The 19051-nt window shown below is 34.7% G+C and overlaps 1 protein-coding gene across 3 annotated transcripts in view; it reads left to right on the top strand.

The window, feature by feature from the left end:
* DZIP1 (DAZ interacting zinc finger protein 1) overlaps positions 1-19051 on the top strand; it is a 104377-nt gene that overhangs the window by 52068 nt on the left and 33258 nt on the right. For 2 of the 3 annotated variants that reach the window (XM_074191908.1, XM_074191907.1), the window contains exons 8-11: positions 6233-6373; positions 9444-9492; positions 10773-10823; positions 13363-13419. In XM_074191908.1, coding sequence (XP_074048009.1) covers positions 6233-6373; positions 9444-9492; positions 10773-10823; positions 13363-13419 — 298 coding nt within the window. The remainder of the gene's footprint in view (positions 1-6232; positions 6374-9443; positions 9493-10772; positions 10824-13362; positions 13420-19051) is intronic. The other variant, XM_074191909.1, reaches the window with a different exon arrangement.

Here is a 19051-nt window from a genome sequence, read left to right as displayed (position 1 = left end):
TGTCATATAAATTCTAGCTATTATTATTACTACCACTATCACTACTACTACTACTACTACTACTACTACTACTACTACTACTACTACTACTACCACTACTACTACTACTACTATATCTACTATTTCACACAGGTTCTGTTTGAACCAATTATCAGTTATTAAAGTTTTTGAAATTTGAAAGGTCCCCCTCCTTATAGAAGCATGGAGGAAAGGTTGACCTCATACAGAGTAATGTCAAGGGGATTTGAGATTAAATGAAGGTGAGAAGAAAGAGCTTGAATGATCTCATTTTTCTCCATAAAGATCCATATAAATTAGGTATTCATGTGAGATTGAAGGAAAAGGAGAATTGTGAGAGTCTTTGGAGTCATTTCCCTGGGTAATGAGATACAGAATCAGTTGGGGAAGAATAAATGTATTGTCTTAAGTTAGATAATAGAAATTTATAAGTTATTCAGCAAGTACAATTATGAAATTCCTCCATCTCTGTTTGGTAGCACATGAATAGTAAGAGAATACAGGGCTGGGGTTTGGAAAGGTATGAGTAGGAATAGGTAAAGGGGCAAAGGGATCTGAGAGAAGAGGACAGTGAAGAGATAAATAAATTGAGAGTGAGAGGAAGGTGAGAGCAAAAAATAGGTTTAAGTAGAGGTGAGGCATAGAGAAATGGAATGCTGGAAAGGCATGGTCAGACAGAGGAATTGCAAATTTTTTTGTTAACCAAGTGGATAATGGTGAGATCTAAGGAGTCTATCATTTATCAAGTCAAATACAGAATTTCTCTGACTAGCATTTAAACCCTTTCACAACATGGTCTCAATCTACCTTTCTACCTACTCCTCTCTATGACTTGCAATGATGCACTCTCTCTCTCTCTCTCTCTCTCTCTCTCTCTCTCTCTCTCTCTCTCTCTCTCTGGCTTATGGTTTTCCTTAAGTTTGTGTTTTTGGTCTTGCTTGCATCTATGAATTTTACTCATTTGATCAACATTTGTTAAACATATATATATATATATATATATATATATAGAGAGAGAGAGAGAGAGAGAGAGAGAGCTATATAAAAGATAATAGGAAATAATTTAAAGAAAGAAGGTGCAATAATTAATAGGGTTAGGATAGGCTTTCTGTAGAAGGTGAGACTTAAGTTGGGACTTAAAGAAAGTTAGGGAATTCAGTAGGAGACTCAGAGAAAGGAGAGTACTCTAGGCATGGGGCACAGTCAGAAACATCCTCTGTGCCTGAGAGATGACTGTTGTATGAACAAGATACCGTGTTTGTTGCTGGATCAAAGAGCACATTTAGCAGAGTAAGGTGAAAGAGGACTAGAAAAATAAGAGGGGATGAGATTATGAAGCTCCTTGAGGACTGGAACTGTTTTATTTTTGTCTCATTATCCCAGGATCCAGCACACAGTAGATACTTTATAAATAATTGTTGATTTAGAGATACATTGGAAGTCTCCCTCTACATCAGAGCTCATTGAAGGCCTACTTTTCCTTCAGGACCCAGAACTGGGATCTCCTTCTTAAAGCCTTTTCTATTCCCCTCATCAAAAAACAAGCCCTTCCTCCTGAATCTCTCTTCTCTCTCTCTCTCTCTCTGTCTGATCCTTCCTCTCTAGTCAGCATATTTAACCTGCCTTATAGTCATCCATGTGTATGTCTCTTCTTCCTCCTTATTACAGACTTCATTTTTTTATTTTTATTTTTTTAGGCTTTTTTTCAAGGCAATGGGGTTAAGTGACTTGCCCAAGGCCACAGAGCTATGTGATTGTTAAGTGCACCACCTAGCCTCCCCTATTACAGACTTTTTTTTTTAGGTTTTTGCAAGGCAATGGGGTTAAGTGGCTTGCCCAAAGCCACACAGCTAGGTAATTATTAAGTATCTGAGGCCGGATTTGAACTCAGGTACTCCTGACTCCAGGGCTGGTGCTTTATCCACTGTGCCATCTAGCCGCCCCTATTACAGGCTTCTTGAAGGGTAGCTCTCTATGATTTTTTTTTAAGCCCGTGACTCTCTTGTGCAGGACACACACACTAGACACTTGTTGAATTGGAATAAGTCTGTTGAAGTGACTGCAAATGATAATCAAGCCATTAAGCCACAAGTCTGGCTCCAGCCTGACTTTTTCACTTACTTTCTGTTGCTCCCCTTTCACTCATTCTATCCTCATTCCGCCCTTTCCTTCTAGCTATATCTGAAATCATCCCCAGAACCTCACACAGTATCTGGCACACATATAGCAAGTACTTTTATTCTTGATTGAGTTAGTAAGTTGAGAAAAATGGCACTCATGTAAGAGCAGCTATAGAATTGGGTTGAACCAGTGATAGTGGTTTATCATGTTTTATGGTACATTTTAGGTTTCTTGTGACTGTTCATCCCTGAGGAATAAGAGTCAGCTGAAGATGCAGAGGATAGAGTATTGAGCTTGGAGTCAGGAAGACCTGAGTTCAAATCTATCCTTAGATACCTACTAGCTATGTGACCCTGGATGCAACCTTCCCTTGCCTTAGTTTCCTCAACAGTAAACTGGGAATGAAAACACCTATCACCCAGGGTTATGATAATTAATTGAAGTAATATTATTTATTAGTTAGTGTCTAGTATATAAATTATTGCTCCATTATTCTCCAACATGCCCTTCCTCCATGCTTCCCTATTTCTGTTTCTGGTGACTTAGCAAAGTTCCCCTCCCTCAATTCCAATTCACCTCCCTGAAGTCATGGTCTTCATTATTATTGGTGTGTCCCCATACTTCCATTTACCTGGGTTTTCACCTTCAGAGTTATGCTCCTTCCCTGACCTCTTAGGTCTGTTCGTCAGGTTTTGTCTGTCCTTTTCTCTATAGTCTCTGTCTCATGCTTCTGCTTCTTCACACTCACCTAATCATTATCCTGGTCCCAACCTTTAGCACCTCTTCCCTTTAATATAGCTTTATCTTCCCAACTGCTTTTTAAAAAATTATTATTTTTTCAAGGCATTGGTCACATGCCTAAGGTCACAAAGCTAAGTAAGTATTAAATGTGTGTCTGAGGTCAAATTTGAACTCAGGTCTTCGTGACTCCACATCTGGTACTCTATCTCCTGTGCACCTAGCTGCCCCATAACTGCCCTTCTTATTACTACTTTCAAACTTTCCATAACATACTTATCATGTCTGATGGTGTTTTATTTTCATCAGTGAAAGGCTCCCTGGCATAGTAGATCCAGGCTGTCTTGAAGTGAAAAAGAGTCAGGTTTAGGTTCTTAATCTCATAAAGTTCTAGTCCCCTTCATAAGTCTATAAGTAAAATATAAATTTTCTAACTTCTTTATTAGGTGTCCCTATACTGATCAAAATCATAGCTGCAGACCCCCTTCATTCCCCCAAAAGTCCCTTAAAATAAATAGGCAACTTAAGACACAGTTAATGTTTTCTTATTTATTTTTAATATCTCATTAAAAACTACTATATTGAATCTAGTGGTAGAATCACAATGATCATTTGACTAGAATGGAATGTATGGGGCTTGTCTTATCCTCTTGTAGCAGGATTTACTGGTTGAATAGAAGGAAACATGTTTGTCAAATAGTTAGAAACAGTTTGGAGAGAAAAACTAAACCAGCCATAGACTGGAAATTAAAAGTTGAACCTTCCCTGAGTATGATGAGGAAGTTGTTGCACTCTCCATATTTGAAATGTAGGTTTTTTTCAAACCGCTAGGCTATGCTATTTCCCTATTTTCTACTTTGATCAGTTAGACATTGCTTACTTTTTCCTTCAAAACCCTTAAATCCTACTAGGGGAGGTGTATTCAATCAAATTGGTCATCTCAGTGTTAAGGACTTAACCATTAATTATTCCACATGGATGATGCCTGATGTTCCCACAATGCACATATTGTATTTCTTTGTTTAGGGGAACTTAAGTTTGCCAACTTTTTAGTGCTGTACCTAGATTCTTTGGCAGTCTCCTCTTGGAATAATTATAGTTGCAATATAAATGGAGTCAAATAGTCATTTATGCTTATAGTCATTCACATGTACTTTAGACATGTTAAAGACTAGGATTTTGGAGATAAATTGACTAAGGGACATTATTGTCTCATGATCTTTAGTAGTTTTTTATACTAAATCATCACTGCTACTGAACATAATTTCTGATCTTGGCTAATATTTGTCTGGTTTGCCTCATGCCTCCTTTTTGGTTCTGTGGTATCTTTTTTCACCAGCAACTTTTTGTTATTTGTAAGTTGCCTATGCTTTCTTACAAGCCTCTTTGATGCCATGTATTTAAAATTTTTTAATGTTTAAAAATTTACATTGAACACCAATACAACCAATGAAACTTCATAGTAATTTTTATAATTAAATTAATTTACTTCAATGCATTTTAAGCCAGACCTTTTTTTTTTTCCCAAGAACCCCTCTGGCAGTCTGGTGAAGCCTATGGACCCCTTAAAAATGCTTTTAAATGCGTTAAATCAAATAAAATGATTACAAAGAAAGAAAATCAATATACAATTATTATAATTTTTTTAAAAAAGAGGTAGCTAATTGGTACAGTAGATAAGGTGCTGGGCTCTCAATTATAAAATGGATCTAATAATATTTAGTCTTATAGGGTTATTGTGAGGAACAAATGAGATAATATTTGTAAAGTGTTTAGCACAGTTCTGGTATATAACAGAAATAGTAAACATATTTATTTCCTTTCCCCTTCCTGAATTGTATCCATCAACCAAATTTTTGAGGCCTGTGGATCTGATTTTAAGAACCTTACCTTAAACTTTTTGAAGGTTGTCCTCATGTCCTTCATTTTACTCATATGATGTGGTTTCCAAATCTCTTACCATTCTGATTGTTCTTCCCTGGATACTCCCTGGTTCTTCAATGTTCCTTTTATGTGGTGCTCAGAAATTCATCTGATACTATAGATATGGTCTGACCAGAACTGAGTATATGGTGGTTTGACACTCTTATAACCTCTCACTAATGTTGATTTGTTTTTATTTTAAGTCTTGAAAGGATTTTTTTAGGTTGTGTTTTTTGTTTTTGTTTTGTTTTTGTTTTTGTTATTTTTTTGCTTTTTGCAAGGCAATGGGGCTAAGTGACCTGCCCAAGGCCACACAGCTAGGTAATTATTAAGTGTCTGAGGTTGGATTTGAACTCAGGTACTCTATCCACTGTGCCACCTAGCTGCCCCGGAAGGATTTTTTTTTTAAAGAATAAAATGGTATTAGCTTGCTTTTAAAGAAAAGCTCCGTTGAGCTTGCATTGAGCTCATCATCACATGAAGTTGATAGGGATAGTAGAGGTTTTTGTTCATGCTATATAGAAAAGGGTTTTTTTTTTGTCTTTGAGAAATGATTAAGATTTCCAGTTACCTGATTTTCTATTGAAAACCAGATCTATTCTGCAATAAAATCACTTTCAGTGAAATTTTAGATTTTTTTTCTACTTCATTGCATATTTTCAGAAAAGCAGTGTATACTGAAAATTATTTTGTTTCTGATGTAGTACCTGTTTATCTCATCTGGATTTTTGCAACCAGATGGTACCTTCTTCTAACACAACCTCCTCCATTCCCCCAATTCCTATCCAACAAGCTTACTTAAAGTCCCTACCAATATTACCTTTGCTCCAACTCTATAACTCCAGACTGTCTGTGGGTCTAGAACAGGATGTGAAAACAATTACATCTTTGTTTTCACTAATCTCCAACTGAAATTTAACATTTCTTCAATTGTTTAAAAAAATCCTAAGAAGGGGTCAATATCCTTTATCTGTTAGACAAATGCGTCCATGATTAAAAAAAAAAAGATTAGAAATCCAGTTGCAAAATGATGCCCTCCCCCATATTCCTGTTAGACATGGACTATCTGTACTTAACCTGTGATAGAACATTCAAGCTTGTGTTGGTCTGATCAGCCACAGTCAGACACAAAGTAATTTGTCTCAAATAAAAGGATGTCATTTTGGTCTTCTTTGATAACAAAGGACAAGAACCAACCAAGCAAAGTAGTTTCGTATTAATGATTAATACCTTCTTGACAACTTATGCTCCTTGAAAGTTTCTTAGAGCACCAAAATTTTAAACAACTTTTTTAGGATTATATCACATTTTATTCAGTTTATTGTGTCACCAGAGTGATGTGACTGTTGAATGGTATGTTTAGCAGATAAAATAAAAAAAAACATTTTGCATGAGACTTATATAATTGTGTGTTTTGCCCAATTTTTTTTAGCTCCTGTCACATATAGAGAAACTTCGAACATCTATGATAGAAGATCTGAATGCAAGTAATGTGTTTTATAAGAAAAGGATAGAGGAACTAGGTCAGCGATTCCAAGAACAGAATGAGTTGATTATTTCTCAGAAGCAGCAGGTATGTTTGGTTTGGGAGGATTTTTTGGATGTGAGTTATGTGGGTCTATATATACAAGCACAATGTCTTCCAGGACACTTCCCAGTAGGCACTAAATCAATGTTTATTGAATTATACATGCCAGTGACACATGGATAAGTGTATTACTTTTAGAATATTTGTAAAATGTAAGGTGATGAATCCTCAGTTAAAATCCTTTCCTGTTAGCTTATCCAGGCATGGAAGTGACCCAAATTCTTGAAGGCTATTTAAACAAATCACAAGCTTTGGCAGGCCTTACCAAAGTTTGTAGATGACTCCCATAGCTAAATATCCAGCCTTCATCTCTCTCCTGAATTCTAAAAAGTCTTGCATCGCCAACTACCTTTTGTGCATTTTAATTAAATGTCCCACAGACTTCTCAAATTCAGTTCTTAGATTCACCCCTTTTTTGATCTTTATTTCTGTCGAGTCACCATTGTTCTTCTGGTTATTAAGGAGTCCTCCTTATTTTACCTGTGCAAGTCCTAGGTGTCCTCATTCCAACTCTTGTTCCCAGAGCTAGACTGGCTCTGCTCTTGAGGTGCTTCAGAGAGGTGAGCAGTGATCTTCTAATAACAATAGCTCAAACTCCCACCAGTGTGCTTCTCCCTTTCTCTTGTCCCCTCCCCCATGATTATTAGTAAGAGTCATTTAGTCAGCTAGCTAGCCTGGAATAGCTTTGAGAAAGAAAGGATGTTTACTTAGGTGATATAGTAAGTACATTTGGTACAAAAACATTTCCTCAAAGGTCTATAATAACACCCTTCCATGAATGCCTACTAAGTCTAGGGGAAAATGAGCTTGTGTTTAGAGATCACATATGATAAAGGAGTAACAGGAAGATTTTTTTCTCCCATTCATGAAATGTTGAAGATTGCCACTGGCTGATGTGGATATGTTATTTAGAGTACTGATAGAAGGATTGGAAGTCCAAAAACCTCTAGACCCTCTCTGGATTGTCCTATCACAAGTGAGAGGGATGGGGGAAGAGACCTGGCCACAGCCAAAACTGGGACTTCTTCTCCTAAGTATTTCCCCCACCCCAGAGGGTTCAGTGGAGTTCCACCCACACTCCAGTTTCTCAAAGGGGTCCTTCCCGTTTCATAATTTATAGACAAACCCTCTCCCCCCAAGGGGTGACCAAGTTTCCCAGACTAATAGAACAGATTTCCCACCTATTATTTAATTTCATTCAATAACTTTCAAGGACTCTTCACAATTGTCTGGAGTACTTGGATCTAGACATGTTCTCACCTAGTGAAGGCAGCAGAACTGAAATGAATTAGAAGGACTCCTCAACCACATAGTCCATTAGTTTCCAAATTTTGTCAATTCTATCACTACATCTCTCATATTTCTTTGTTTCTTTCCCCTATGATTTAAGACCTTATCACCCTTTACCTGAAAATCTGCTTGTTTTAAGTCTCCTATCCATCACTCACACAAATGTCAAATACCAAAGTGATTTCTCTAAAGCATGTCACTTTCCTGCTCAATAAAATTCAGTGGCTCCCTGTTTAATTTGATCTTAGAATCAAATTAAAAATATTTCTGATATTTGAAGACTTATGATCTGGTTCGAGTCTACTTTTCCAATCTTATCATAGATTATTCTACTTGGTTTGGCCAAGCTGACCTTCCTGCCGTTTCTCACATACAACATTCTACCGCTCATCTTCAGATTTTTCCCTGGTTTTTCCCTATATTTAGAATGAGTTTCTCCTCCTCTCTGCATTTTAGAACATCTAGTTTCTTTTAGCATTCAGCTGCAGCATCATCTTCTCTATGAGGTCTTTTCTGATTTCCCCAAGTTTCTAATGGCTTCCACTTTCTTGCAAAAAAAAAAAATTAGCTTGTAAGTATAAGTTTTGCTTAGATTTTTGCGTAGAGGCAGATACTCACATAATAGACATATTTATATGTGTATAGATGCAATATATGTATGTTTGAATAAATAGACTACAAATTTGTGTTGACATCATGTATGCATAAAAGCACACTATACATGAAGTTGCTATATATGTATTGCACACATATGTATTGCTCACACAGGCATGCACAGTATACATATACCTGTAGATACATTATATTTATATTTTTTCTCCTATAGCATAAATATGAGTTCCTTGACAGAGACTATTGAATTTTTGTATTTTTATCTGCATAGTAACTACCATATAGTAAATGCTTTATAAATGCTTGCTGACTGATTGATTGAAGATCAGCCTCGCTGTTTTTAGAGTTTTTTTCTTCTGAGAATTGTCTCTTTAATTAAGTTGTGGTTTTTGTTTTTGTTTTTGCAAGGCAAATGGAGTTAAATGGCTTGCCCAAGGCCACACAGCTAGGTAATTATTAAGTGTCTGAGACCGGATTTGAACCCAGGTACTCCTGACTCCAGGCCGGTGCTTTATCCACTACACCACCTAGCTGCCCCCATGAGAATTGTCTCTTGAGGTGTTTTATTGTTTTTCATTATTATCGTTGTTCCAAGTCAAGACAAAAGAGGAAAGTCAGCTCCTGCTGGGTCAGACACTGTGCTGAACAGTGGGGCCACAAAAGAAGACAAGGAGAGGCATGGGGGGAAATGAGATCTTTGTTAAACCTGGTACCTGTGGTGATTAAATCACAAATCAGCCACCCACAGTTGCCAGGCACAGTGGATATAGATCTATTAAAATATTGAAGAAAGACAATGAAGAATAACCAGCTCTTCCTGTGACTGCTTCTTAACTCTGAACATGAACTACCTGCATAGTAAAGAAAAATAGATGTTTTAGCCTAAAAATAATTGAACTGTTCTATTAGAAAAAATTTTAATGATAAAAAAAATTAGTACTAAATAACTTAAGTGGTTAAATGAACAGGTCTAAACTTCATATTTCTGGGATTTTTCCCTTGCCAGCTTGTTTAGAAAATAATGAATAATCTTCGTATTTTTGTAGAATTCAGGACAAATTTTAATGATCTGACAGTTATGCTCTACACACTGTCATTTAAGTTCATTTTCAGTTTTATGTGGGCCACTCTAGTAGGTTTTTCTTCTTTACAGATTAAAGAGTTTTCCAGCAAAGCATTACACACAATCAGTGAGCAAAGTGGTAAGTTGAACTATGTCACATTGCTTATAGCAATGAGCACCAGTCCTCAATCAAATAATTTTATATGTATTATAATACTTGATATTTTAATTTGAAAGGCATTTTATCATAATATACCTAATCCTTTTTAAAAATCAGTTTAAGAATTATTATTGGGTATAGTATCTAATGAAAAAGGTCCTGATATTCCATGGTGAGAGCAGCTCACCGTAGACAATTCAAAGAGCTCCATTAAAGACCTTGAAATATCAAGAGAAATAAAGAAAAACCCCTGTGAGTGGACCAGTGGTGACTTGTGATGAATTTATGAGAGGGCATGAGAAAAGGGGAAACTGAACAAGAAGGCATGGATAGATTGTGATCTTTATTGTTAGAGGATTATCCTAATGGATGAGACCCCTAGATTCGTTTTAAATTTGAGTATGTGGGCATATACTAGGCACTTACTACTTAATCTATAATTATAATTTATAATTTTGCTACTGTGATAAATAATTATAGATCTATAAAATCTAAAAATATTTATTTTAAAATTAATGAATTTGGGGACCACATCAACACCAAAGCCATCTACTGAATTATGAAGTATTGAGACTTGCATTAGTGACTTCTAGTGAAGTCACAGATTCTTGAGTTATTGAGAGACTCAGTTAAAAAAGTCAAGTCTTTCAATGTTGGTCTCTTGCATTAGTAATAATACTTTAAAACAAGTGAGTTAGGATTAATTTAAGCCTACAGGCTACATTTACAAGTTACTGTCCATGTCACTGGAAAAATTCTGAAGAAGTCCATGTGCCTGGAATCTATAAAATTTATAATTTAAGTAGGGGTTTCTATTCTGTGATTCAAGATTGGAAGAACATTCCAGCTTGGCCCTGGAGTCGATAAGTACTTGATCATCTAGTAGAACCTGATGATGTTAATGCTGGGGATCCTGGACTTCCCTATCAACTGAAAAACAACTTACCTGACTTGTTGGTGAAGTAGAAATTTTTTCCCATTAAAATTGGGGCTATATCATATTTAGCATTCTGTACTTTTAAAAGTTTTAATTCATATATATTTAGAAAATGTCATTTTTTTTGGACAGGGGGTTGCAATGAGATATTTTTGAGAGAGAGGAATAAGCTAACTTTTAAAACATCTTGCATTGACAAAAAATTAAATTTTAAGAAAGACAAAAATTTCAATTTATAAATAATATTCAGTTTTGTAATCAAAGGATATTCTTTAAGTCTATATTAACTAATTCTTATTTTTTTTCTTATTTTGCTTTTCAGGAAATTCTTCTGCAAAACAGACTTTGGAAAGACCTTTATCAGCTATACATAGTAAGTTTTTTAAGAGTCAATGAGAATTCAACATCATTCATGAGCTAAAGTGGCACAACATTTGTTTACTTATTTATTAACCTTGAAAATATTTCTCTGAGCAGACATAATTTAAAGATTACATTTTGACTTTTTTTACAGTGGTATTCGTATTTGACCTTGTTCTAAAACACACTTTTCATGGACACAGTCAAGATCTTTGTAGCTGTTAAAACAAACCTGTATGCCTTTATGTGTGTTGGTCTGGATTAATATTAATCTAATCTGTTCTGTTCTATTTAGTAGGATTCTATTAGGAATTCCTGCTGGCCATTTCTCAGTTATTTGCCATGAGATTTCCCAACATGAGCAGTATAAAATAATGCACTAACTGTGGTTAGTATTGGCCCAGTTAGAGCACTTAAGATTTTTATTATTATAGAACCAAGAGAAAGATTTTTATTCCAAGGTTGCTGTAGCACTGTAATTCAGTGTCAAAGAATTACCCTGTATCAGTGGTGAGGTTGAGTAATCGTGTATGCCTAACTATCCTATTGTATGTAATTAGATTTTAATAATAATAGCATTTATGTGATACATCAAGGTTTGTAAAATATTTGACAAATATTATTTCATTTGATTCTTACATCAACTGAGAAGCAGTTTATTAATCCCATTTTATAGCTGAGAAAACTTCGACAAAAAGGAGATCAAGTGACTTCCCAGAGTCACATAGTAAGTATCCTGGCAGGTTTTGTACCCAAATGTGTACAACCTAAAGGCATAGCTCCAACACCTTAAACATCTACAGATTATATTCATTTAAAAAAATAATAATTTGGATTTGGAACCAATTTGATAGATGTTTATTTATAGTCATTTAAGCAAAAGAACAATTGTGAAGATGAGAGTACAATTAAAAACAATTCAGAAGCTCTTAGATAAGAAATAAAAATTAAGGGTAGCGAAGGAGAGATGAGAGTTGATAAAAATGGGACTGGGAGTAAACAAAAGTTAAAATTAGATTGGGGGGCAGTTAGGTGATGCAGTGGATAGAGCGCTGGCCATGGAGTCAGGAGGACCTGAGTTCAAATCCAGCCTAAGACATTTAATAATTACCTAGCTATGTGACTTTGGGCAAATTACTTAACCCCATTGCCTTGCAAAAACTAAAAAAAAATTATATTGGCACTAAATTATAATGGGATTCATGCTCTTTTTGAGAAAAGGTTGATGAAGGGTTTTAGCTAAAAGGCTTTTCTTACGATCCCTGTGGTCTACTATCATCCCTTTTTTTAGAGATAAAGATTTTGGAGCAAAGATAAATTAGAGCAGATAGAGGACTGACTTTCTGAATGATCATCATACAGGTTTAAAAAGAGAGAAAAAAAATTATATCAGGAAAGAGAACAGTTAGAGAAAATTAAACTGATTTAATAAGTACACGAGCTACTAAAGAGAGACCTTATAGTGTAGTGGACAGATGATAACCAGCCTTAGTCCTGCCTCTCACAAGCATCTGACTGTGTGACCAATCATAAATCCTTTATAACATCTCCTAAGTTAGAAGTGAAAGAGTGATCTGTAGCTTCCACACCTAGAGGCAGTTAGGCGACTCAGTGGAGAGAGTGCTGAATCTGATATCAGTCTCAGAAGCTCACTAGCTGTGTGACTCTGGGCCAGTCACTTAACCACTCTCTGGCTCAGTTTCCTCAACTATAAAATGGGGAAGTAATATCTACCTCACAGGATTGTTGTGAAGATCAAAAGATATTTGTAAAATACTCAGGGGCTTAATAAATAATTATTTCCCCTTTCTCTTCCCTTCAAATTTAAATAAATGAAATTAAAGTCCAGATCTACCTCCTTCCTACTTTTCTTCTCCAAAAACAAAAAAGGCGACTAAAACCACCCATAAACTACCTAAGGAACATGGCCGTTAGGTCAGATTATTAAGGAAGAATAGGGTTTCTCTAGTCATAGACTATAGGGATAAGTCTGACCAGTCATTTTGTAAATGAAGGCTATTAGTCATAATAAAATCTTCATTTCTTTGTTTCAATGTTGTGAACTAGAGATGGTAGACAATGCTTTTAATTTAATTTTAATTTAAATTATCATATTGCACTAGAGGAAAAGTCTATACAAAACAGAACTAAGGGACAAAGGCAAAGGATTAAGTACAACTAAAGTGGAAAAACAAAATGCCCATTATAGAAGATAAGATTGTGCAAAGGGAAATACAGAAAAGGACTGTTGAATATTCAGAAAGGGACTTTTTCACCTTAAAAATATAGAGCATCAGTGCTCATCAGTTTGAAATGTTTCCTTCTGAAGATTAGAAGAGGCTCCACATTTTAGGGTATGATTTCATTTCTTTTAAATTCTGAATTAGTTAAAAATTAGTTTTTATCTTTATATATGGAAAAAAATGTTAACTTTCTCTTGTAATCATGATTGATTTGAATAGTCTTTATTTGTTGTCATGCTCAGATTTATTTAGATTTAATTGTGAAACTTGGTTGGCTCTTTCCTTTTTTTTTTTTTAATACCGTTTCAGTGAATGCTTCAGCATCAAAGAGTTCGGATTCTAAATCAAGTCAAACAATAGTGCGTGGTAAGTTTCAGTAGTCGACTCAGTGTTTTATGTGAAGTTGCCACATTGAGTTAGATAACTTATTAACTGGAAGTATTTCTATGGGGTAAATAGAACAGAAAACATTGAATGATCATAAAACACTTTATAGAACTAAATCTCCATATTTGTCTTTATTAAGTTGAGAAAATTTAAAAATATGCATTGATTGATAGTAGCCTGAAATACAGATTTTAACTTTTTCCAGTATTTCTTCTCACGTATGATTTTTTTGGTAGTTGACGTTAAGTAAGAAAAAAATGTGACTTTATATTAGACCAGCCACCCAGTACAAGCCACAGGGCATGTGTGATTGTTTTTTTAACTTTGAATGTGACAGAAAGTCACATTTTTATTCAGGCAGCTTCCGTGATTGGCTGGGCAAAATAATCTATAAAAGTCATGTGATAATGACCAAAATGAAAAATAGAACCCACTAGAAGAGCCCATTTGGTTATTTCATCATCCAAATGACTAGATCTCTTTCAAGTAGGTTGATATTAAAGATTTTACTAAAAGTGACAAATGTAATTAAAGAAAGTCATGTAGATTAAATATGAATATTTGTAGCCACATTTAATTTTATTTTAAAGTTTATGGTGTTTTGATTAAATACTCTTTTTTAAGGCAATCTACTCCATAATATTTATAAGCAATGATAGTATAAACTATCTTTTTCCTATCTTAAATGTTCCAGAAGCTATTAGGTGCAGACTCAACTTACTGCCCTATTCCACCTTCTAATTGTAGCTTTCAGTCTATAGATGGTATAGATGAGCTACTTATCTTAACAATCAACAAGCACTCTGCTTTGCCCATGGTATGCTTTGCTCATAATGGCTCTCTAAAAAAATGTTTCTTTTACTCACTGACTCAGGAAGTTATTTATTAGGGGTTTATTTTTCCTTAATTCCATTATAGGTGATTAATGTCCTTAAATATATGACCTCAATATGTAATCTATAAGTTCTTTACTTATTTACATTTTGTCAAGTTCCACAGGTGTTTGTCAAGTAGATTTTTCCCACATAAGTATAATGATAGAGAATTTCAATGTTGATCATTTCTAAGAGTTCTTCAGTATTGCGTCTCCAAGAAAAATTGTCTCAAGAATTAACTATTCAAAAATTGTCATTTCTCATCCATAATATTTCTCTTTTTATCCTGTTTCATTATTTTAACAGGACAATGACAATTTTGTTATAATGTTGCTGATTATTTATCTTTTTTCCTTCTACTAGTGGGTTTTAATGTCTTTTTTCCTGCCCTTCCTATCTTCATTTTCATCAGCCTTCTATATTTCATAATAAAAGGTTAGCATTTACTGTTTTCATTTTTATTCTGTGGTTCAGTACAAAGAAATACTGGCTTGTAGATATCTTAAGATATTTAGGATTAGTTATGATCAGGGGTGTCCTGGTAAATGTTTAACTATTTTCTCCTAAGAGAAAAAATAGTAGTATACAGGACACACTTTTAAGTTTAATGTACATTATTCACATTTTCTCCATGACTTAAGTCTAGACAATTAACAGAAGAACAAATCAAGCCCATTATAGATTTATAAATGCCCAAACTAAAAATTTAACACTTGATTCTCAAGAGTTGGTTTAAGCTGGCTCCAGCAGGCCCCTGGTTCATTCAGCCAACTTCAGCCCCTAATCCCCCTCCCTGTTCTCTGGTGGCTTCCTAGCTCTCTGAAACACCAGATCCTGGGGGAAAGGGTAGTGATGCTGGCCTGCTTCCTTCTCTTTGGGCTGTGAGCTCGGGAAGGAGAGCGAGGCTACAGAATTCTTCCGTCAGCTTGATTCTTCTCTATTTTTTTCACCATTAGCACCCTCAGTGTCCTTACCTATGATTGTGAAGCTTCAGATAGACAGAATAAGTATAACACATAAATGGTTGGGAATGTTAGTCACATTTAGTGACACTCTAACTTCTTATTTTCTCCAGTCAATTTTCTGATCCAAAGTACACATTACTTGGTGGACTGGACTGCCTTGGCAGAGGAAGTTCACTCAGAGTGTTCAGTTTAAGAGTGAAATCACAGGTACAGACCAAGAATAAAAAATTCATCATCTTTTAAAAACCATCTATACTGTCCCACTAACAGTCCCTCCCTCTCCAATGGGCAAAATAGTTGATAAAAGTGAAATGTACTTAGAATAGTCATTTTATTTTTTTTTAAAAAAAATCAGACTTTCCTAACTCCCTTGTGTTGTTCAATATCAACTCTTTAAGACCTTTAAGGCTTTAGCTAGAATGAGAACTGAATTCTGGATTAAATAATTACTTGAACTCTACTGTTTTTGGTCATTCATTGGTGTACTATCCTAGGTTTTTCTTAGCTAAAGTCTGAGGAATGAATTTCCTAGTATTGGATAGATACTGTAGAACACATTCCCCTTAGAGTAATGGATGAATTCTGATGTCAGAATGATCAGAAATATAGAAGAATCATTTGTAGGTTTTACTTTGATCTGTATGATTTGGACCTCAAATGTCACCTTGTATTCTCACTTTGTTTTAGAGTAAATTAAAATTTTAAGGTAGATGATGATGATGATGATGCCTTTTTTAGTCTTGTCAAAGATTCTAAGTACTTTCTACAAAAATGGGGTTGGGAGGAACAGACTTTTTTCCCTTTCAAAACCCTTTATTTGTCTTTCATTATATAACTAGATTTTAGATGAATGGTTCTAATATACAGGAACAAAAAAAGTCTGCTACACTGGAATTTGGCTGTTCAGAAAGCTTAGATTTTTTTAAAATCAGAATTTAACATTGTTGTTCTTACCATTTTACATTCAAAATAAGATATATCAGGATTTTAAAATTTAACAGGCCATTTCACCAGACAGGCATGAAAAATTGTTTTAAATTGTTTCAACTGGCATGATAAATGTAAAATAATGAACATGCCCTGGGATTTTTAAGTCTGATTAGAGCTAGAATAACACCTGTCTCAGAGCAATATATAGTCTGTCATATAGATTCTTGAATTTTTAAAAGAAAAAGAATTCCCCCCCTCCCTCCTCATGCCAGCTTTTAAATAAGTAACACAGAAAATGTAAAGTCTTGCAGAACTCTGTACGGGGGAACCTTTCACCATGCAATATTGTTCTAAGTTATAAAATATCAATAATTTTTGTAGCAATATTTTTCTCACTAAGTAAATTATTCATGCTACTGTTACATTTGAAATAAAATGGAAGCCATCTGGGTCATAGTGAAATGGGATGGGGAGTAAGTAGTTAGCTTATTATGTAGTGATGGCAGGTATGTACTTCTCCCCCCTGCCCCCCCCCCCAAAGGAATAATTATAAGCATTTTTAAGGATTCATGACTATAGTAAGAGAAGGGGGGAAAAAACTCTCTGGATGCAGGTGTTGGAAAGAGAGTTTCAGAAAAAAATAAAGACATCAGCAAGCTGATGTCCACTTAACAGCAGACAAGATTACAACTTTTGTCTGATAGAAACTCCACGAAATAGAGAAAGAGCCCACATAGACTTTAACATCATTATACTGGATTTAAAAAATATGAACTAATTGTTGTAACAAGGTCTAGATAACTAAATTAATAGAAAGGGGGGGTGAGGAATTGACAAGAGAAAAGATCACACCCTAAAACACAGTAACTCCCTTCATCCCACCAAAAAATAAAACAAAAAAAGGATGAGAAAGACTTGAGAAGTATTCATCTAGTAGGGAGGAGGGAATTGAAAGTACCAAGTACTAGACAGCTATCTCTACCCTCTGCTGCAATACTCAATGTTGTTAACATATACATACATATATATATATATATATATATATATACACAAAAACACAAATATTAATTATAACTCAGATTTATATAAATCTGTAACATTTATAATGTACTTTTCCAGTTAATAGTATTTTATTATTCTCCAATTACATTTTCTAATTCCATTATAGTAGTAATTTTTCAATTACATTACTTAAGATAGTTTTCAACATTTATTTTTGTAAGATATTTTGAGTTCCAAATTTTTCTTCCTCCCTTCTTTTCATCATCCCTTCCCAAGGCAACAAGCAATCTGATATAGTTTATACGTCTACAATCATGTTAAACATATTCCATATTAGGCATGTTGTGAAAGAAGAATCAGAACAAAAGGGAAAAACCATGAGAAAGAAAATAGTATGCTTTGGTCTGCATTCAGACTCCATAGTTCTTTCTTGGGGTGTGAATAGCATTTTTTCATACAATGCATTTTCTTAATAACCCTGTGAAGCTTGGATTCTACTTTTGCAATGAGGAAACCAAAGCTCACAAAGGTGAGAATGACTTGCTTAGGGTCAGAGCAAAGATATGATGTTACTTTTCTCCTGACTATCTATCAAATATTTTCCTCTATACCATCTTGCCTCTCACTCTTAAGCATAAAAAGGCATCATGGATTTTATATTTTAGAGTTGGATGAGTCCATAGAACCAGTAAAGCCCAGTGTGCTGATTTGACATAGCATTCTGAGCCTCAGAAAGATTAAGTGATTGATCCAGGTCCTTAAACCTGAGCACAGGTCCTCTGAGGTTTGTCCAATGTTCAGCCTCTCAGAATTTCTAGAACTAAATAACTAGAGTTGTTTAATGAAAGAAGGTGCAATAATGGACAGAGACATAAGTAAAACTTGGCTGATATACTCTCTATGCCAATGATACTTCAAGCAAACCTTCAGCTGAAGGTTCAGTTGTTGGTACATATGGATTATGTGACTGAAAATTTGACCTATTCTAAAATCAGTCCTTGAGTGCATTCAGTAACTCTGAAGTCCAGTGAATTGATGGTTGGTCTTTATCTGCACAGTCATGTGTAAAATAGTGCTCATTTAGTCTTAGATTTTTCCCCCATTATTAATTTTTATTGTGATAATGTCCATTCTGAATAATTGAAGACATATATAAAAATAAAAAAATCAGTATTTCTAATCACTAAGACATTAAGATACCTCTGCTGTGTAGCAGATATCTATGAACTCAGTTCAAGTATGAAATTACAAACACAGAAACAAATAAATATCTTTATACCTATCTTAAATATGGTTTTGTCTAGTAATATTGATGTGAACTATGCATCTCACCAAATTGTTTTATAAGTTTCATAGTTTTGGCAGAATGATTATCAATTTGTAGATTATGAAAGAATTTTTAAATGCTAAAGAAAAAGGTAATGAACAAGAAAATGGAGAAGTTAAAATAATTGTAAAGATTTTAGTGATTCAGTGCCTATTATTTGCTAGCTACTATGCTGAATACTGGATTCAAAGAAAGATAAAAATCACTCCCTGCCTTCAAGGAACTCACAGTCCAGTGGGTGAGACACCATGAAAATCATTTGTACAAATTATGTTCAGAGTAAATTGGAAATAACCAATAGAAGGAAGGCACTAGAATTAAGAAGGATCAGGAAAGGTTTTCTGGAGAAGGTGGGACTTTTAGCTGGGACTTAAAGGAAGCCAGGAGATGGAGATGACATGCCCAAAATGTTCCAAATGATTAAACACTTCTGAAAGTCACATATATCTTACAAAGTTGTTTCAACCTTTCTTAGATTCAGAATAAAATTTACCAGAAAATATAATTATAGC

The sequence above is a fragment of the Macrotis lagotis genome, chromosome 6, assembly GCF_037893015.1.
Source record: "Macrotis lagotis isolate mMagLag1 chromosome 6, bilby.v1.9.chrom.fasta, whole genome shotgun sequence".
NCBI classification, from domain to species: domain Eukaryota; kingdom Metazoa; phylum Chordata; class Mammalia; order Peramelemorphia; family Peramelidae; genus Macrotis; species Macrotis lagotis.
This window is presented reverse-complemented; position numbering and strand designations above follow the sequence as displayed.